At 38.3% G+C, this 21,556-nt stretch overlaps 3 protein-coding genes across 3 annotated transcripts; 2 read left to right on the forward strand and 1 right to left on the reverse strand.

The window, feature by feature from the left end:
- Nucleotides 1-146: 146 nt before the first annotated feature.
- Nucleotides 147-20,898, reverse strand: LOC103515337 (general transcription factor IIH subunit 4). Its single transcript, XM_026828072.1, has 7 exons — nucleotides 20,842-20,898; nucleotides 5,089-5,352; nucleotides 4,390-4,570; nucleotides 4,117-4,200; nucleotides 3,678-3,856; nucleotides 2,487-2,790; nucleotides 147-525 (listed from the first exon to the last, which is right to left on the reverse strand). Exons 2-7 carry the CDS (start codon nucleotides 5,256-5,258, stop codon nucleotides 451-453), a joined length of 993 nt encoding a protein of 330 aa, XP_026683873.1. The 5' UTR covers nucleotides 5,259-5,352; nucleotides 20,842-20,898; the 3' UTR covers nucleotides 147-450.
- LOC108253162 (putative tRNA pseudouridine synthase Pus10) lies at nucleotides 5,361-7,291 on the forward strand. The gene is made up of 4 exons (XM_026828071.1): nucleotides 5,361-5,824; nucleotides 5,938-6,165; nucleotides 6,212-6,515; nucleotides 6,689-7,291. The coding sequence occupies exons 1-4, from the start codon at nucleotides 5,402-5,404 to the stop codon at nucleotides 6,940-6,942; spliced, it is 1,209 nt and encodes a 402-aa protein (XP_026683872.1). The 5' UTR covers nucleotides 5,361-5,401; the 3' UTR covers nucleotides 6,943-7,291.
- On the forward strand, nucleotides 13,959-17,465 carry LOC103515338 (general transcription factor IIH subunit 4-like). The gene is made up of 3 exons (XM_008480279.3): nucleotides 13,959-14,270; nucleotides 15,273-15,358; nucleotides 17,392-17,465. Exons 1-3 carry the CDS (start codon nucleotides 14,128-14,130, stop codon nucleotides 17,463-17,465), a joined length of 303 nt encoding a protein of 100 aa, XP_008478501.1. The 5' UTR covers nucleotides 13,959-14,127.
- Nucleotides 20,899-21,556: the final 658 nt, after the last annotated feature.

Genomic DNA, 21,556 nt, shown 5'->3' on the forward strand with positions numbered 1-21,556 from the left:
CATTAGGACTTTAACCACCTCCTTCACATAAACCTAACCCACCCTGAGTTACTGAGAGGGGTTGGGAAAAGCCAGTAGCATGTGTTTTCCCAGACGGTCATCTGTTCAGATATCAATCACGCATTGTTAGCTTCATTGATCTGTCAGGGCCCTATTCCACCAACAATTCTGCACTTCTCATTTCTCACTTTATATTCGACACACAGAAAAAACGTCGTACCATATTTTATGCAGGTGGAGGAAATTGAGGAGTGAGAATTGTAGAGTTCTTCAAGGAATAAGCCACTTGTGCATTCAACATGCCTTCTCCACTGGCTAAAATGATAAATTGACCTTGCCAAGTTCACAGCACATGGATGAATAAGGTTTAACAACACGGGACACCCTGTATACGTGTAGTATTGGATCCGCAATACATGTGGACCACCCTGTACAACACTGGACGTGCTATCAACTGTGCTGAGATCCCTTCTGATGATTCACCCAGAACTTCTTGATGTCTGAGTGACCCTGTTTAGTAACCACCTGTAAACAAATCACAATAGACTGCTACAAACACTTTTCCTATTTAATGCCAAGCCAGTCATTCACTATCAGGTAGACCTGTCAGGTACGGCTGAACCTGTCAGGTACGGCTGATCAGTTCACCTGATCAGCTATACTTGACACCTGATGAGCAAACACACCATCAAGTAAACCTGTCGTCAGGTCTACCTGATAGTGAGTGGCTGGCCTTATTCACACAACATGGTCCAAAATACTTTTTTTTTTTTGCTTGGACACTCGAAGTACCTATTAAGACACCTTGTTTTGGCAAGGCACTCAGGGAAAAAGGTGTATAAATAGAAGAGCTTAGAAGAAGGTAAAAAAAATCTGGTGTGAACATCACACGACTTTCTATTACATTTAAACTTCTCAACTGTAAGTCGGACAGTTCTAAAAGTTTCACCATTCGATTCGGCGTGAAAAATCCCATGGGATCAACTATTCACATGCTTACTTGTTAATGGTTCACAAATAAAAGGGAAATTTGTTGACACAGGGGAGTATCGAACCCGAAACTTCTCAACTGTAAGTCAGAGAGTGCTAAAAGTAGCACCATTCGATTCCACGTGAAAAATCACATGGGATCAACTATTCACATGCTTACTTGTTAATGGTTCACAAATAAAAGGGAAATTTGTTGACACAGGGGAGTATCAAACCCGCAACTTCTCAACTGTAAGTCAGAGAGTGCGAAAAGTAGCACCATTCGATTCCGCGTGAAAAACCACATGAGATTAACTATTCACTTGCTTATTTGGTAACGGTTCAAGAATAAAAGGGAAATTTGTTGACACAGGGAAGTATCGAACCCACAACTTCTCAACCGTAAGTCAGACAGTACTAAAAGTAGCACCAATCGATTCGGCGTGAAAAATCACATTGATTAGAATATTCACATCCGAAAGACCAAATGTTTTCGATGTCTCTTACCGTTTATACGAAATAAGGGTTAAGCAACAATCACTTTGGTTAATATCAGGATGGGTGACTATCACACACCACCCATCACACACATCCCACCACACACACACCACACCCATCATTCACACCCCACCACACACATCAAATACATCCCACTGCACACACACACATCCCACCAAACACACACACCACACCGATCCCACCACACACATCACACACACACCACCCACCACACACACCACCACCCACCACACCACCCACCACCCTTATCCGTCCCCTCCCTTCGCTCTATCTTCCTATCTCCATCTCTCTCCCTTCTTCTCCCTTTCAATCATCTCCTAATATTTTTCTCCCTCCCCTATCTCTTTCTATCACTCCCTACCCCACCCCTAATATCATTATTTATTTACAAGGTAAAAACCGTATTGACAAATTTAGTAGGCCGCTGAGACCTATATTGAATTTCTTATCAATTGTTTTTACTTTCTGTTACATTCTGTATATTGGACCAAAACCTACAATGAAATAAAAATATTTAAAATGTAATTAGGTACTGTGATGAGAAAGTTTTGGCATCGGTCCGAATTTTCAAAATCAGGAAATGATTCGAAATATCAGTTTTAGGGTTCCTTTTGAATCAAAACAAGCTGGGCCCGTCCCTCCGGGAATTTTATAGCCCGTAGTTTATTTACTCGATCGTGGAGAAAATTAGTACCTAGATGTACTATTATTACTCGCACTGCGTGTTCGGGGCTTCGCGGGGTTGTGCATATTTATGGTCGCGCTTCGCGCTCCCTTGTTTGAGGTCGTGCTGCGCGCTCCCGGGGCTTCGCACGGTTGTGCATGAGGTCGCGCTGCGTGCTCCCTATTACTACATAATTTGCACCACCACTTTCAAAAAGACCTTTAATTTGACATAAATATAGGTCGACCAGGTTTGGATAAGTCCTTCTATGGGGACAGACAGACAGAGTGACAGACGACACCGAAGCGAATACAATAGCCCGTGTCTAACTCACCACAGTACGTTTCTTCTCGTTCTGCCACGTGAGAACGCCGAGATCCTGCGCATAGTCCCTCAGCTTCTCAAAGTCCGCCTGGGATACAAACTGCGAGTACAACACTCCCTCACTCGTGGTCAATCTCTCCCGCTCTCCCTCCCAGAGTCGAATCTGATCCGATACTACCGGGGGCAGAGGACAGGATACGCTAGGTAACGCATGGAGGCGCAGGAACCCAATGATCTGCGCAGCGGTAATACCGGAGCGCAGCGCTGCGCGTACAGAGTCACGCGTCAGAACGCCAACCGTGAGGTTTGGGAACCTGGTGATGTGACGGAAGGGGTATAACTGATAGTTCTATTAAATGAAGAGCTTACACAGAAAAAAAGGGTATCTACAGGGCTCGAAAATTTAAGACTCTTTAAGAAAATTTAAGATTTTTATTATTATTATTTTTTTTTTAATTTGATCAAAATTGGAATAACTGTTCGGAACTAAAGGTGGAACAAAGAGGAGCCAGCTAGTTAGCTTGGAAAGTAGCAGCCTGCCTTGCAACTTGTAAGTAATAGGTCGCAAGTTCAATCAGTACCCGAGGCGAGCTTTATCCTAAACAGATGAGGTTTGCTCTCGAAATGGCTGGCTTCCTCCTATCCTGAGTATCCTGTCCTTCTCTCTTAGATTTCGGTGTGAGATTTGGGAACCTGGTGATGTGACGGAGGGAAGGGGGTAACTGGTAGTTCTATTACTGTAGAGCTTACACAGAAAAAAAAGTATCTACAGGGCTTCGAAATTCATTACCCCATTTATTTCTAAAAAAAAAAAATCGAACTTCTTTTATGAGCAACAAATTCAATCAAAATCGGAATAACTGTTCGGGACTTAAGGTGGAACAAAAGGAAGAAAGCCTAGATAATTTGGAAATGTAAGTAGTACACCCGCCTTGTAAGCGCAAGGTCACGACTTTGATCAATACCCGCGGTGAATTTTATCCTAAACAGATGAGGTTTCCTCTCGGAATGGCTGGCTTTCTCCTAAATTCTGTCCTTCTCTCTTCGACTTCGGGAAGATAAGACCTCTGTTGTTACATGTTACAGTTTCCTTTACCATACGTTCCTTCTCTCTGCGATATCGGGACGATAAGAACTTTGTTGTTACAGTTTCCTATATCATCCTACTCTTCGAAGCTTAATTATTATCAGCTAGACTCACCTGTACATAAGCTCACAGAACAATCCTATGAGTGCAACTTTCAGATTAGAATCTGTATATGCATAAACACGGAAGTTAGTTTCCACTATGAGGAATCCTGGCTCTCGGATTTGTTTGAGAGTTCCTCTGGTCGCCATATTGAGAGCTAATTTGGTCGGGTAAAATCTGCCAGCTTTCCTCTGGGGGAACAACATGAGATGGTAACAGAAAGAGTTGGTTAATAATAAATATTTTTGGATGGAAGCAAGATGCAGCATTTAGGTCGAGTTTTACGTTTTACCAGCATGGATTGTCTCAGGATTGAGTTCCATCCTAGGTTGACCTGGGTATTAAGTATAGGGAAATCCTTGTTTCATCTCAATCTCGAGTTGGTAAACTCCAGCATTAGTGTGTTTGGAGAAGATACAAAAATTATTTGTTTGGGTTCACTTTTTCTTACCTTTCTTTGGTACACTAGTCCGAATTCTCTTAAATGTTGAAGAAATACTTGCAGCTTATCACTCATACCTTCTGTACTGTAATCCTGGAAACACAATGCATACAATGTTGATTGAACTTGGCAAACATTGTTAGTACCTACATAAAGGAAATTTCCTAATGTTGACCCTGATTGGGCCTTTGAGAGGCTAGTAAAAACTTTTTTACTTTATATTACTAAAGTATTTTCTAATGACTTTACAGTTCACCAAATGACTAGTAGGAAGGTACTTACAGTTCCAAAAGTACTGAACTTGAGTTGAAACAGAAATGTGAGACATTCAACCAAATCTAAACCTTTGGATTCCACTGTTTCTAAATATTTCAATATGAAATACCACACTTGAGCTGGAGTTTCCAGCAGAAGAAATTGGAAGCCATCTTTGGTTATCACAGGATTCTCAGCACCTTCATTGCTGAAACATAGGATTGAAATGGTTGCCAAATTGATCTAGTCCAATTTATTTCCTACAGAAAATTGACCCATCTTTGAAATGGCACTTTGTATTTCAATGAATTGATTTGCCTTTTTACAGCTGGAATACAGCCCCCTACCAACAGTGGTATGTTAGATATTTTTAAGCCAAAATACTTTCAGCACCTTCATTGCTGAAACATAGGATTGAAATGGTTGCCAAATAACTTATATTACAATAAAAACATTTTATTTATTTATTTAAATTGATCTAGTCCAATTTATTTCCCACAGAAAATTGACCCATCTTTGAAATGGCACTTTTTATTTCAATGAATTGATTTGCCTTTTTACAGCTGGAATACAGCCCCCTACCAACAGTGGTATGTTAGATATTTTTAAGCCAAAATACTTCCTAGGTACCTACATAGGTATTTACCAGGCAGCCAGGGCAGCAATAACCATTAATAGAAGTAAAAAAGTTGTTTAATTAATAATAAATTAAATCACACAAGTTACCATTTCATAAGTTCAGCATACAACAATGTTCTGACGGCATCTGCTGAAATGCCTTCTGTTTGTTGAGAGCCAACCATGAATCGTAGAATACACTCCCACCGCTCAAGTGCATACTGGTTGAGGAAATCCAAGTCTCTTGCTTTTGAATCAACTTCTAGTTTGGCTGACATGCTCCAAGGCTTACCGCCACCCAGGAGAGCAACTTTGGCATTTCGCTTGAAGATTGGATTCAGAATCCATGCTGACAATCCTCCAGGGACAGATTAATAATATTTTCCCTTGGGTAAATATAAAAGATGTTTATAAAGCCACAATGGCTCCTACCATTGCTAAAACTGTTAAAAGAATGCTCAAATTTAATTCAGAGTTAACTATCAATGTAAAGTTAACATATTCTAATGATGAACTAGAATGTTTCAAGCTATTGGAACTTTGTCCAGATGTTTTTGGTCAGAGAAACACCAAGAAGTTCAGGGGATTTTTGTTTAGTAAAAAGTCAGTCGATGAAGCACTGAATAACAAGAAAAATGTCAAGTTGAGAAATTTCTATATCAATCCTCCAAGCATTCCTAATCATGAGTTGTTGTGTTCTGAAGTAGACATTAAACAAAATCAAATATACTGTGCTGGAAGATATAACAAGTATTCAAGATCTCTACCACAGTCACCATGGATTAAAAATAATCAACGCAGATTTAACTCTTCAGTTCAAGAACTGATTGCTAAAGATGTTCTTGTGCTGGAAGATATAACAAGTACTCAAGATCTCTACCACAGTCACCATGGATTAAAAATAATCAACGCAGATTTAACTCTTCAGTTCAAGAACTGATTGCTAAAGATGTTCAGAATCTGTTCAAAGCTGATGACTACTTGTTTTCTTCTTCTGGTAGAGAAGATGTTGATGTTAGAATGTTGGGTACAGGACGTCCATTCAGTATAGAACTCATCAATCCAAAGTGTACCAAAATAACTCAGAAACAAATTGATGCTCTCATGGATAAAATAAACAATGAAAATGGTGAAAAAATCAGAGTGCAAGATATGACAACTGTTTCCAAGGATCACTTGAAATTATTTCTCTCATGGATAAAATAAACAATGAAAATGGTGAAAAAATCAGAGTGCAAGATATGACAACTGTTTCCAAGGATCACTTGAAATTATTGCTCTCATGGATAAAATAAACAAAGAAAATGGTGAAAAAATCAGAGTGCAAGATATGACAACTGTTTCCAAGGATCACTTGAAATTATTGAAGGATGGTGAAGACAGTAAAACCAAAACTTATGAAGCATTGTGTGTATCTAAGAATCCTTTGACAAAGGAACATTTATTAAATATTTCCAAATGCACACCACTTGTTGTTAACCAGAAAACCCCAATCCGAGTTCTCCACAGGAGAGCTAACTTGGTGCGATTGAAAACTATCCATTCCATGGATGCTACAAAACCAAAACTTATGAAGCATTGTGTGTATCTAAGAATCCTTTGACAATGGAACATTTATTAAATATTTCCAAATGCACACCCCTTGTTGTTAACCAGAAAACCCCAATCCGAGTTCTTCACAGGAGAGCTAACTTGGTGCGATTGAAAACTATCCATTCCATGGATGCTACAATAATCCCCCACTCAAGAAATGACAACCAAACATTCTTCTGTCTCAAATTGGTGACACAAGCAGGAACCTATGTAAAGGAATTTGTTAATGGTGATTTTGGTAGGACTTTACCAAATTTGGGAACACTTTTAAATGATCCTGATATTGATATTTTGGCTCTAGATGTTCTCAATATAGATTTGGATTGGCCCCCCAAGAAGAAAGCATATACATTTGTAACACGAAACTGAGTTACTGTGAGGTGTGCTTTTAATTTGCAGTTCTGAGCTGATTACTATTACTACCTAATTAGTAAGTGGTCTCACATAGGTCATTGGTTCCACTTCTTCTAATTATTTATAGTCTTGAATTTGTCAAGTGAAGATTTTTGATTACTTACTATGAATACCTACTTGTAGCAAGATAGGTATCTATAAATCAAGATGATCTATTTAGATTATTTAGAATGGGATGATAGAATTTCCCTTCAAATGACAAATATCTTGTACATACATATTTTATTGCTAGTTTGACCTGTAAATTGCATTTAATTGAGTAATAAAACTAAATTTTGTTGTTTTACTTTAGCCACCTGTGAAATCATTTTCCTGTTCAATTATTTTTGTCATTTAGGTTCATTTTCAAAACTACTAAAATATCCTCTTAAAAAGTCCAATCTATTGAGGACTGTGAACAATTGAACACATCCAAGGTCTTAATTTTTGATAAGCCAGCCTAGTTAGCTTTAAGGCAGATGTGCTACACTAAAAAATAAAAATGCAAAATTTCATGAAAAAACAATAATTATGAGTGAATTATATTACAAGGCAAAACATCCCAAGAAGAAAGCATATACATTTGTAACACGAAACTGAGTTACTGTGAGGTGTGCATATAATTTGCAGTTCTGAGCTGATTACTATTACTACCTACTTAGTAAGTGGTCTCACATAGGTCATTGGTTCCACATCTTCTAATTATTTTATAGTCTTGAATTTGTCAAGTGAAGATTTTTGATTACTTACTATGAATACCTACTTGCAGCAAGATAGGTATCTATAAATAATCAAGATGATCTATTTAGATTATTTAGAATGAGATGATAGAATTTCCCTTGGAATGACAAATATCTTGTACATACATAATATTTTATTGCTAGTTTGACCTGTAAATTGCATTTAATTGAGTAATAAAACTACATTTTGTTGTTTTACTTTAGCCACCTGTGAAATCATTTTCCTGTTCAATTATTTTCGTCATTTAGGTTCATTTTCAGTACTACTAAAATATCCTCTCAAAAAGTCCAATCTATTTAGGAGCCAGCCTAGTTAGCTTGAAGGCAGATGTGCTACACTAAAAAATAAAAATGCAAAATTTCATGAAAAAACAATAATTATGAGTGAATTATATTACAAGGCAAAACAGTTCAAGTATAATACAAGTTAAGTAAAGATCAGGGGTGAAGGGGAAATAATGACAGATAAGGACATCTTAAATCTGGCTTTTTGCTTCAGAAATCCAAGATTTAAAGCCTTGGCATTTCATTAGGACTTTAACCACCTCCTTCACATAAACCTAACCCACCCTGAGTTACTGAGAGGGGTTGGGAAAAGCCAGTAGCATGTGTTTTCAGAATTAATGACAGATAAGGACATCTTAAATCTGGCTTTTTGCTTCAGAAATCCAAGATTTAAAGCCTTGGCATTGCATTAGGACTTTAACCACCTCCTTCACATAAACCTAACCCACCCTGAGTTACTGAGAGGGGTTGGGAAAAGCCAGTAGCATGTGTTTTCCCAGACGGTCACCTGTTCAGATATCAATCACGCATTGTTAGCTTCAATGAAATGATCTGTCAGGGCCCTATTGCACCAACAATTCTGCACTTCTCATTTCTCACTTTATATTCCACACACAGAAAAAATGTCGTACCATATTTTATGTAGGTGGAGGAAATTGAGGAGTGAGAATTGTAGAGTTTTTCGAGGAATAAGCCACTTGTGCATTCAACATGCTTTCTCCACTGGCTAAAATGATAAGTTGACCTTGCCGAGCAACAGCACATGGATGAATAAGGTTTAACAACACGGGACACCCTGTATACGTGTAGTATTGGATCCGCAATACATGTGGACCACCCTGTAAGGACTTATTTTAGCTACCAAAGCAACCACTCATTTTCATCTGAAATCATACTGCAGCTGACAGAAAATCTTTTTCCCTCCAACCTACTTTGTTGTTTCCCATGGGTACTTACTTAACTAAGTACAAGTATAAAGCAGTGGTTTAGTTTCCATTGTTAGTACCTACTTACTGACCTACATTCAAGTATTGAAACAAATACAGGGCCCCGACATAAACAAAGGTTGAACAAAATTGAAAATTTTCCAATCAATTTAGTTGTCGATGGTGGGATTCGAACCCGGGACCTTCTGCATGGTAAGCAAGCATGGACCTTCTGCATGGTAAATTAAAAGTTTATCTCAAATTTTCTGAACACCCTGTATACTAACGCCTAAAGCTCGTCTACTGGTGGAAACTATAGGAAAGCTTTTTAACATGGTTACCTTCTTACCGGCCACCGGATGGGGGGGGGGAGGATAGGAGAAAGCCAGCCGTTCCGAGAACGAACATTATCCCATCAGGATAAAATCCGCCCCGGTCGGGAATCGAACCCGCGGCCTAGCGCTTACAAGGCAGACGCACTACCAACTAAGCTAAGTAGGCTGGCTCTCCGAGACTTTTGCCCTCAGTTCTATGCGGTTTGAAATCGTCGCTTCTCTCCATCATTCCTTCCCTTTACCAGCTCGAAGCTCTATGCACTTTGCTCTCTGCTGCTCCGTTTTTTAGCCTAGAGGGTTTAGAATCGCAAGAGAGATCTCACTGAACAAAGACCTGGGTCTATCAGACAATCGGAACGTGGGGCGGAAAAAGCTTGCGACCCTATAGAACTCTCAGACGGTCTGAGCGTGCATCGCAGCCTGGCGGGCATAAGAATAGAATATACCTTGTTTATCCTGCTCGAATGTGAATAAAAAGTACACAGCTAAAAAGTAACCCCTTTACCCCAGCAGTCTAAACAAGGTCTCGTTTATTTTATGGGTTTAATAACAAAATATAACAAAAGTTTAGAACAGAAAATAAGGGCCGGATTTTAACATTCTCATCCTGTATGTATAACAAGTGATGATGTTCACCCTGTATATAACACGTGATGATGTTGAGTAGGGAGAGGGTTGTGTTGGAGGATGTAGGACAAAAGAATGAATACAAGACCAAGAGATCTAAGCTCAACAAAGCTACGAGCGACACATATTTCTATCTCTCTCCCTCCTTCTCTTTCTCTATCTCCCTCCCCTCCCACCACTTCTCTTTCTTTCTCTCTCTCTTCCCTCTAGTAATTACTTACAATTAGGCAAGATTTAAATTTCACCAGTGAAATAATTTTAATTTAACTCCTCTCTCCCCCCACTCTTTTTCTCCCTCGCCTCATTTCCCATCTCTTCATTTTCTCTCCCACCTCTTCTTACATCTTATCACTTTTGGGAGTCTCTCTCTTCATCTCTTCTTTCCCCTCTCCTCCTTATCCGCCTTCTTTTTCTCATTTTTGAGAGACAGGAAAGGGATCTCTTCCCCTATTCTTACCATTAAGCTTAATAGTGACGAGTGAAAATACATGGCGTAGTGGTCACTGCGCTCGCCTTGCACGCGGGAGACCCGGGTTCGATTCCTGGCGGAATCAGGAAAATGAGTAGCTATGACATATAAATGCGCATAGCGACCGGTGCCAGCATGGTAGGTAAACATTGGATTTTAGGATTATTGAGTCCCTCTACTCTCTTCCTCCCTCCCTAGCTCCCCCTCCTTCTCTCTCTTCCTTCTTGCTCACTCTCTGCTTGTTTATATCTTCTCAAATACTTCTCTCCTCTTCCTCTTCTTTCTGTCTCTCTCCCATTTTTCTCTCTTTCAAACAGTTCTTATTTTTCCTCTCTTTCACTCGACTCCTTCTCTCCCTCTCCCTCTCTCTTTCTCACTCAGTACTTTTTTTAAATGTTCAAATATTATTCACTCCTCTTCTTTCTGTCTTTCTCCCATTTTATCCTTTTCTAACAGTCTGTTTCTTTCCCTCTGTCTCTCACTCTCTCTGTCTCTCTCCCTTCGCTTTCACTCTCCCCCTCCCTCTCTGTCAAAGTTGTCTTTCTCTCTCTTTTTTAATTTCCGCTCTTTTTTTAGCATCTCTTGTTTTACTTATTTTTTTCTGCCAATGTAAAAACAAGTAAAAAATAATAAAATGTTGATGCTTTGCTTTACTTTAACTTTATAGAAGAGACAGAAGAAAGAAAGAGGAGGGGGGATGAGAGAGGGATAGATCAAGGGAAGGAGGGGAAGAGAGAGAGAAGGAGGAAAGAGAGTAAGAGAGTATATAAGAGAGAGGGAGAGAAGAGAGAAAGGAAGCAAATGAAAAGGAGGGGAAGGGAACAAAAAAAAAGGCAAGCGAGAAATTGTTGAAAAAATTGGACACTCTTTCTTTCTCTCTCTCCCTCGGTTATCTCCCTCCTGACTTCCCTCTACTCTCTTCCTCCCTCCCTAGCTCCCCCTCCTTCTCTCTCTTCCTTCTTGCTCACTCTCTGTGTTGCGTACACCTCCTTTTTCCTCACCCTATACCTCCCTCCTATTGCCCGCTACAAACGAGAATAATCAACGGAGCACGCCGAACCACCTTACCCTATAGCGAAGCTGTAGGTACTATGAAATGAGGAAATTAAAAATAATAAGCCTGGGAAAGAGTGGAGAGAGAGGGCAATGAGATGAAAAAGAGGAGGGGAGAGAGCGATCTTGTGTGAAAGTGAGAGAAAGATTGGGCGAAAAGAAAGAAAGAGGAAAGCGGGAGAAGGAAGGAGGGAGAGAGATAGGGAGAAGGACTGGAGGGAGGGAAGGGAAAGATGATATCCTATTCTACCTACCTTTGTTCTACCAGAAGAGATCAGCCGACAAATTTCACCTCGGCTTTTCCAAGAGATTCATCTGAAACAAAACAAAATGAAAATGTTTCAAAACATTATTTAAGAAAATTGAATTGGTTCAAAAAGGGGATAAAATATTTTTTTTAAGAGGTTTTGACAGAGGGAACTGTAACTGCTATGGTCTTATCGTCCCGAAATGGAAGAGAGAAGGAAGACAGGATAGGAAAAAGCCAGCCGTTCCGAGAACGAACATTATCCCAGCAGGATAAAATCCGCCCCGGGCGGGAATCGAACCCGCGGCCTAGCGCTTTCAAGGCAGACGCACTACCAACTAAGCTAACTAGGCTGGCATTAAGTAGGTTTGAAAGAAACATTCTTACCGATGTTATTTTTGCACTGTACTTACGAGTAGGTATGACCTAAATATTTGTGACAAAACACAAGGAAACTGCCAGTAATGCCAGGGCTATGAACAGGACTAAGAACTGTGTTGGAAATAAAATAAATCTCTATACAGGGTGTTTCAAAAAGATTCGTAGTCAGCCTAGTTCGCTTGGAGGTCTGCCTTTGAACTCTTGTAAGCGCTCTAGCTCTAGGTCGTGGGATTGATCCCCGCCAGGGGTGAACTTTACCCTGAACAGATAAGATTCGTTATCAGAGCGGCCGATGGAAGAGAGGAGGACCATTCTCTCTTCCATTTAGGGACGATAAGACCTACGCGTTGTTACAATTCCCTCCATCTATTTTTCTTTCCTTTTTTTTCAGTTTTGTGACATATACCTACATATAGTCGTATTTTTTTTTTTTTTTTTTTTTTTTTTTTTTTTTTTTAAAATAGGGCTTTGAGTGACATGTGAGTTAAACAGTCCATTGGCTTGTTAGTAAGTCTATGGTACCAGTGTGATCGGGGCTTTTCAATACTCACTTGGCATGTGTTTTAGAAAGCCATGAAGCTATAACAGCTTGAGGTACAGGTTGTTCCACAAACAGTAATCTGATTACATAATGTTTGGCTATTTCTGATAATTCCCTGGGACGGATGCCTCGTTCCATACTCTTAACTCGGTGAGTGTATCTGTGGCTTCTTTGTGTTCTCTAAAATGTCAAAACCAAAATTAAACATTTTCTCAGTTTCATTAAATCCTAGGGATAAAATTATCAATTTTGAGATATTCTTGATTAGTTTGGATAAAAAAATTGTCAAAGATGTTCAACACATAAAGAAAATTTTTCTCAATAAATTTTGACTTCACAGGGGCCTCTTTTCTGTGTGAGTTCAACAGTCCACTGGCTTGTTAGTAAGTCTATGGTACCAGTGTGATCGGGGCTTTTCAATACTCACTTGGCATGTGTTTTAGAGAGCCATGAAGCTATAACAGCTTGAGGTACAGGTTGTTCCACAAACAGTAATCTGATTACATAATGTTTGGCTATTTCTGATAATTCCCTGGAAAATAAGGAATTCAAAGTAAGGGTGAAATTGCTAGAGATGATTTTCTAGTTCATTACTTAAATGGACAAGTCATTTTTTCTGATCTGATTCACAATACATGTGTCCAATCAAGCTAAAAACAGAGTGGATAGGCACATCAAGCAGGTAGAGGGAAATGATACGAGAAGTGACAACTTCCAACCACAAAAAACTGAGAGCATGCACTCTACTCTCCACTCCACTGTTTTGAGTATTGCATGTTTGTAAGAACTAGGTACCTTTATTTCCATTTTCCATGGATCTGTTCTTGCACAGAATCCTCAAGTACTCTTCAGCAAGAGACTGAAGACCTGAGAATTAGAGACAAACCATGCTAACAAATGGGTGGTTGAAATGGATAATTTACCTGTAAACAGCAAGACAAGTGCTTGGATGATTGTAAAGTCTATCAAGTACACTAGAGGACAGGGACTGAAAATAAGGAATTCAAAGTAAGGGTGAAATTGCTAGAGATGATTTTCTAGTTCATTACTTAAATGGACAAGTCATTTTTTCTGATCTGATTCACAATACATGTGTCCAATCAAGCTAAAAACAGAGTGGATAGGCACATCAAGCAGGTATAGGGAAATGATACAAGAAGTGACAACATCCAACCACAAAAAACTGAGAGCATGCACTCTACTCTCCACTCCACTGTTCTCAGTATTGCATGTTTGTAAGAACTAGGTACCTTTATTTCCATTTTCCATGGATCTGTTCTTGCACAGAATCCTCAAGTACTCTTCAGCATGTTGTGAAGTCAGCGCTTTCTAAAAAAAAATAGCCGCAGGTTCGATGGCCGCAATGACCGCAATCGCAAATCCACATTCCTCAACTTTTTTGAAGTTTTAAAAAAAAAAAAAATAAATAAAGTATACGAGTATACCTAAATTTAATATTTAATAAAAAAATATTGTCAAAGTCAGACTTATGTAGTGTTTAGTGTAATTTGATGTCTTTCATTTAAACTGTCAATTAAATGGGGTTCCGGTTGAACTATGGCAAGTACCGGCAAAAGCTTGAAAGCTCAGAAGTCCAAAACTCTACGATGTAAAACTCTGCATGAATATCTAAAGTCCCTGTCCTCTAGTGTACTTGATAGACTTTACAATCATCCAAGCACTTGTCTTGCTGTTTACAGGTAAATTATCCATTTCAACCATCCATTTGTTAGCATGGTTTGTCTCTAACTCTCAGGTCTTCAGTCTCTTGCTGAAGGGTACTTGAGGATTCTGTGCAAGAACAGATCCATGGAAAATGGAAATAAGAAGTAATATGTACGTATGTATGTATGTACTTACAGTGTACCATCCACAAATACCTATTCTCTGAGAGAGGTCAGCAAGTACCTACCTACCTACATTTTCTGAGTGCACCCTGTATTATGTTCTGAGAAGTGCACCGTTGAACCTACAGAGCATAATAAGAAACCACTGACGGCACCCCAAATTAGTCAGAAGAAGAGACAGTGGGGAAATTAAGTAAAAAGAGACAGAGGAAACTGGATAATTGGTTTGGGATACATAGAAGACACAGAAGGATAAGAAAAGGAAGAAGAGGATGGAGATAGAAAGAGATGGACACAAAGAAGGGGTGAAAGAAGGAGAGAGAGAGAGAGAGAGAGTGGTAGAGGAAAGGAGCTACAGAGGGAGATGTGGAGGGACTAATGAAAAAGGAGAGAAAACCAAGAGTGGTTTTGGGCTTTTCAGTTTAGTTGCATGTAAGTTGGTATTTTAAAATTTGGGTGTTATTTTAGTGATTTTTCTAGAGTTCTCTTCAGACTGCATTGGATTTTATTTACAATTTGGGTAATTATGCATAAGGCGCGTCAATGGCAAATTTACTCAAAATTTCTATATAAGAGGAAAAACTTACTTTAAGTCCATGGAAATATAGGTAGTTCTTACAAACATGCAATACTCAAAACAGTGGAGTGGAGAGTAGAGTGCATGCTCTCAGTTCTTTGTGGTTAGAAGTTGTCACTTCCCTCTACCTGCTTGATTTGCCTATCCACTCTGTTTTTAGCTTGATTGGACACATGTATTGTGAATCATCAGAAAAAATGACTCGTCCATTTAAGTAATGAACTAGAAAATCATCTCTCTAGCAATTTCACCCTTACCTTGAATTCCTTATTTTTCAGGGAATTATCAGAAATAGCCAAACATTATGTAATCAGATTACTGTTTGTGGAACAACCTGTACCTCAAGCTGTTATAGCTTCATGGGGTAACAGAGTCAGAAGGAGAAAAAAGTTTCATGGTGAATAGGTACTTAAGTAGGTAAGTACTGCAAGTTGTGTGTAAAATAACTAGGAGTAGGTATCAAATGTAGTGTTGGTGAGTAGGCACTTAGCTAAATTTAATGTAAGTAAGTAAGTAGGTACATACCTACTTATTTACCAACAAGACACAGAAGGTAAGTTTCAATGTTATTTACCAACAAGACACAGAAGGTTTTTTTTTTTTTTTTTAGTTACCAACATAGGTATATATTTATTTTTTATTCAGCTTCAACAACATTGATAGTAGTATATCAATGTCCTATAAGCCCAAGGCTTGTGTAGGACATTGATAGAAAAATTACAATGAAATCAAATGTTCCAGGTTGGTTGTTTTCTGTAGAAATTGTACTTACCTAAATTATCAACATTTAACTGAATAAAGCAAAGGGCTTTCTCAAAACCATTCTGATATTATACCTACTTAACATTTCAGACTTCCCATGCCAAAAAAACTTGGACAAATAGCTAGGTTTATGTCTTATAAGTCCATATTTACATAGGCAGGTACTTATAGGTACCTTACCTTCCTACCATCCTACCCTAACAAAATAACTTAAAGTTTTATAAAATACAAACCTCATTCAACCTATCAATTTTTCTCTCCAAGTTGACTCATGAAATAAATTTGCCAAGTAGAAGTAGAATCCACCAGTAAAAACACTTGGAGATATTTCACAGCTGGCTGGATTTGAAAGAAATGTTGAGAGGTTCTTTAGAGAAAAGAAGAAAGGACAAGAGAAACTAAAACATACAAAGAGCTACCTACTTCAATACCTAAATAAAAATGTCAACTATGTTGCAGTTAGGTAACATTGAAACTTACCTTCTGTGTCTTGTTGGTAAATAAGTAGCTATGTACCTACTTACTTACTTTAAATTTAGCTAAGTGCCTACTCACCAACACTACATTTGATACCTACTTACTCCTAGTTATTGCACACACAACTTGCAGTACTTACCTACTTAAGTACCTACTCACCATGAAACTTTTTTCTCCTTCTGACTTTGTTACCATCATCATCTGAGGGAAAAAAGGTCAAAATTAAATTGATTGGAAAATTTTCAATTTTGTTCAACCTTTGTTTATGTCGGGGCCCTGTATTTGCTTCAATACTTGAATGTAGGTCAGTAAGTACTAACAGTGGAAACTATACCACTGCTTTATACCTACTTGTACTTACACTTAGTTAAGTAAGTACCCATGGGAAACAACAAAGTAGGTTGGAGGGAAAAAGATTTTCTGTCAGCTGCAGTATGATTTCAGGTGAAAAGGACTGCTTAAGTACTTTGGTAGTTAAAATACCTATTTAAGTAAATACCTAAGTACAATCTTTTTCTAACAAGAGAATTTGAAAATTACCTTCTTAAATAGGTACCTCTATCTACTAGTACTGTAATATTTCCCTATTAATAATGAGTTTTTTTCATATTCCTCCTCCCATACCTTTGTAGGTATGTACCCCTCCCTCCTGAATTCCTCCATATGTCCCTGATTAATGTTTTTCACCTTTCAATATCAGACATGGAAGTTGTGAAAAAAATATAAAAATGAAGTTTAATAAAATATAATGATATATGATGATGTGTACAGCACCTCCATACCTCTTCCCTATGTATCGCTTCATCTCCATACCTCACATCCCTCCTCCAATCATTGATATGGAGGTACCTACCCATTACCTACCCTCTCCACATAATATGTGTGGTGTTGCCTCTATGTTTTACCTCCACTAATGATGATAATGATATGTGGCTTAGCTATAATAGGTATGTGGTGAAACCTTAACAGACTCAACAGTTGTAGGTACTAGGTAGGTACATGGCATGTTCTTTCTGGACCAATTTTTTGGCCTTAAAATTGGGAAAAAATTCACTTTTTCAAGTACTTACCCAATAACTAAGTAAGTATGTATAATATATAGGTATGTAGGTACCTAGTGCTAGCTTGACCTACATATACTCTGTATTTTACCTCCAGTGATTATTGCTGATAAGATGTATAAGAAAGTAAATGAAGAGATAAGAAAAACGAATGAATTAATGAATGAATGAGAGAGTCCAAATCAAGGCACAAAATTTAGTGTAAACTGAAGCATAATGTGATTGTTCTCTCTTCTCTCTTCCTATTATTACAATATTATTATTACACGTAGGTACTTTACATAGCTACTTACATTCTTTATTGTCAAAATCATTGATGTACTTAAATAATTAGCTACTGGCCTCTTTTAACCCATTGGCATAATGGGACTTTTTATTTTAGCTCACAGTATGTACCTACTTAGGTAGGTACATGTTTTTAAAATGATAGGTACTTACTTCAACTTATGGCAGCGGTACCTACCTATTAATTGAGGAACAACATTTATGACAAGCATTCATGTTTAACATGGCCTAATTAAAATTCCCATTTCGCACAAAAAGGAAATTGTCGGAAAGCCTAAAATTTTCCAACAATAGAAACGAGCCTCCTCGTATCAGATACAGTCGAACCTGGATATAAGAGAATCCTGGATATAAGAGAAAATTTTCTGGGCCCTTCATTTTTGAGCCGAAAACCTGGATATAAGAGAAAAAAAGGTCGGTCCCCTGGATTCTCTTGTGTATATTCAGGTTCGACTGTATGCGAAAGAAAAACCTCGAGGGCATTTTTCAGGCTACCTAACCTGTGTTTTTGTTTTCGTTTTGTTGAACAAGAACAATAGATGGAGAGAAGATACTCTAGCTTGTTGAAGTTTGTACATCATTTCTATTCAGGCAGAAGCTGGAAATGAGAATGTAGGTACCTATCTACTTATGTACCTATGTACTGGTAACTATGGTTCGTATAGATCTATGGTTCGTATTCAGGGTGAAACATAACGTAAAAACACTAATATCACGTCACGTCACGTGAGCTCATGGGGAGCCAGAAAGATATAGGAATGTAGTTAAGAGTTTTCCATCATAATATTGTAGGTAATTTCGTTCAAGATAGCGACACTGCCCTCACGTCACGTGATAGTAGTGTAGTTGTCCTGAACGAAATCACCTACATCTGACTCCCCATGAGCTCACGTGATGTGACGTGACGTGATAATACCTAGTGTGTTTCAACCTATAGAAGAAACAGTGCAGCGTAGGAATATACCTACCTGATAAGTACCTGAGGTGTATTTTTCTTTTGGAAACTGGGACGATTTCCCCTCTTCAAAGATGAGATTTGCCAGCCTAGTTAGTAGTGCGTCTGCTTGTAATACCTAGATAATAGAAAGTAAAAACTGACAATTTTGGTAAAAACTGACCTAATGCGTTCTGTATCTTGATTGAGTGTCTCTGTATGAGAAAAACAAAACCGACAATTTTGGTAAAAACTGACCTAATGCGTTCTGTATCTTGGTTGAGTGTCTCTGTATGAGAAAAACTTGTCAATATTTCAAAACATATCGGATACAAATCGGGCATAATTTCCCCCTACTTAAGTACATGCTTTTTAAAATTCAGCTCAAGTAAGCAGGTATTATTAGGTTTTTAGTAGATAGGTAGGTATGTATGCACCTAAGTAAGTTATCGAAACTACATACATATATTTCAAATATTTAAATGGTGATATTATTGCATAAATAAGTCGTACCTACATTATTTATATTTATACTTTATTACACTGGAGGCTTTTACAAGAGTGCGTGAATTGATTTCCATATTACATATTACCAAGCTTGGGACGAGGTATACCTACTTGAAAGGAATCGATTTCCGTATTGGGGAGATTTCCATTTTACATACATGGGACTTGAGAAAGGGAAAGCTTAGGGAGAAAAAAGTACAGTCGAACCTGGATATAAGAGAATCGAGGGGACCATCGTTTTAGCATCAGTCAATAGGATAAGAAAAGTCGTGTGATGTTCACACCAGATTTTGTCTTTTTCTCTTATTTCCAGGTTTCCACTTTATCCAGTTTCTTTTACTATCGAGGTTCAGCTTGGTGATTTTCTCTTATATCCAGGTTTTTGGCTCAAAAATGAAGGGCCCAGAAAATTTTCTCTTACGTATATCTAGGATTCTCGTATAACCAGTTCTCCTACATCACAGGTTTTTGCCTTAAAAAAAAAAAAAAAAAAAAAAAAAAAAAAAAAAAAAAAAAAAAAAAAAAGATGAGATTTAGATCGGGAGAAATGGACGATTGTTTTTTGCTCGTTTTTTCCCAAGTTAAAAAATAATAGGTACCTACCTAGGCATTACTTTTTTTTTATTGCCTTTTTCACCCCTCATCCTTTTCATAGAATTTTGAATTTTCGAAAGAGAAATTTTTAATGAAATGATTTCAATTATTTTTTTCTCGCTTCACTGGTGGTCTATGATTGTATTATTTTTTGCCCCTGATGGGGGAAATTTTTTTTTTCTATTTTTTCAATAGTTTGCCTTTTTTGCCAAGTTTGTGGCGTTTGCAAAAATACATACTTTTTTTCAGAGGGGCATAGGTAATTTTTAAGTAGGACATTGTTCTAAATTTGAGATTGCATAGGTCGGTTACCGTCTCGTCTGGACAAATCATAATCACGTGCTATCCGAAATTCCCCTGACATGAACTCTTCATCATTAGATTCATTAGTCAACATTAGGTAATAGAATGAGTCAGACATTTAGATAGGGGGAAGGGACCAAGTGGTTTAGTGGAAAGGATGGGTGGTATGGGAAGGAGGGAGAGAGAGAGAGGAATAGAGGGAAAGAGAGAACACAGAGGATGGAGAGAGAGTGGGGTGAGGAGGGAATGAGAGAGTGAGAGACAACTGAAACGGAAGGGAGGGGGAAAAATGAAGGAGGGACAGAGAAGGAAAAGGGAAGAGAGAACATCAAGGAAGGGGAGAGAGGGAAGTAGAGAAAGATTGGGAAGAGGGAGCTAATAGACGCAAAGTCTCGAATTGTGTTTTTCCAATGACGTGGAAATGTCGTGAGAATTTCCCTTCCCCTCTCTCCTTCCACCTCTTGCTCCTCCTCCTCCTTCTCCTCCTCTTCTTCTTCACCTATTTCTCATCCCAAACCACCCTCTCTCACTCTTACCACCACTCCCAAAACCACTCTTGGTTTTCTCTCCTTTTTCATTAGTCCCTCCACATCTCCCTCTGTAGCTCCTTTCCTCTACCACTCTCTCTCTCCTTCTTTCACCCCTTCTCTGTGTCCATCTCTTTCTATCTCCATCCTCTTCTTCCTTCTCCCTCTTCCTTTTCTTATCCTTCCGTGTCTTCTATGTATCCCAAACCAATTTTCCAGTTCCCACTGTCTCTTTTTAGTCCGTCCTTCCTTTATTATTACTAATAATAAAAGGTATAGTGGACGGACTAGTGTGAAAGGTCACATTTTCTCACACAAATGAGCTCTGATCTTGAAATTTGTCGCGACGACCTATGAACTCAAAGCGAGAAAGTTTTAGATAACACTAGGGACAGATGCCTCGTTCCATACTCTTAACTCGGTGAGTGTATCTGTGGCTTCTTTGTGTTCTCTAAAATGTCAAAACCAAAATCGGAAGAGCGAAATGCCTGTATTATTTTCGTAGGTTATAATTACTATAACCATTATTATCAGCATTATCATTATACGGTAAATAATAGAAAAGGTTAAAACGTTGTTGGACTTTGATAAAAAAACGAGATGAGAAAAAAGGAGGGAGAGGGAGAGGGAGAGAGAGGGAGAGGGAGAGAGAGAAAACAATAAGGGGTAGAACAAAATAGCTGAGAATAAAGTAAGTAGAAACTTGTTGGGTAAGAACGAAGTTTACTGGGAAAGAGAGGGAGGAAAGGGAAGAGAGGGAGAGAGAAAGACAAAGGAGGGAGTGAGTGAGAGAGACAATAAATGGGGGAATATAATGGGAACACAAAAAGGGATGAAGGAGGGAGAAGAGAGAGATAGGAAAGGGAGTGTGAGGGAGGGAGAGAGACAAAAATACATGAACTAGATAAGAATATGATGGGAACACAAAGTAATCAATACTATGTAAGAGAAAGAGAGATAGAGAACTTTTTTTTTTAAACATTCTCATGAGAAAACTTAATTTTCCGAGAAAGATGCATTTTCCGATACCTACCTAAGTAATTTCTGATAAAGGAAAGTACTTAGGTAGGTAAGTAGGTATTTTCTGAGAAAGGAGAAAGCTCTAAGTACTA

Source organism: Diaphorina citri, unplaced genomic scaffold (genome assembly GCF_000475195.1).
Source record: "Diaphorina citri unplaced genomic scaffold, Diaci psyllid genome assembly version 1.1 scaffold1323, whole genome shotgun sequence".
NCBI lineage: Eukaryota > Metazoa > Arthropoda > Insecta > Hemiptera > Psyllidae > Diaphorina > Diaphorina citri.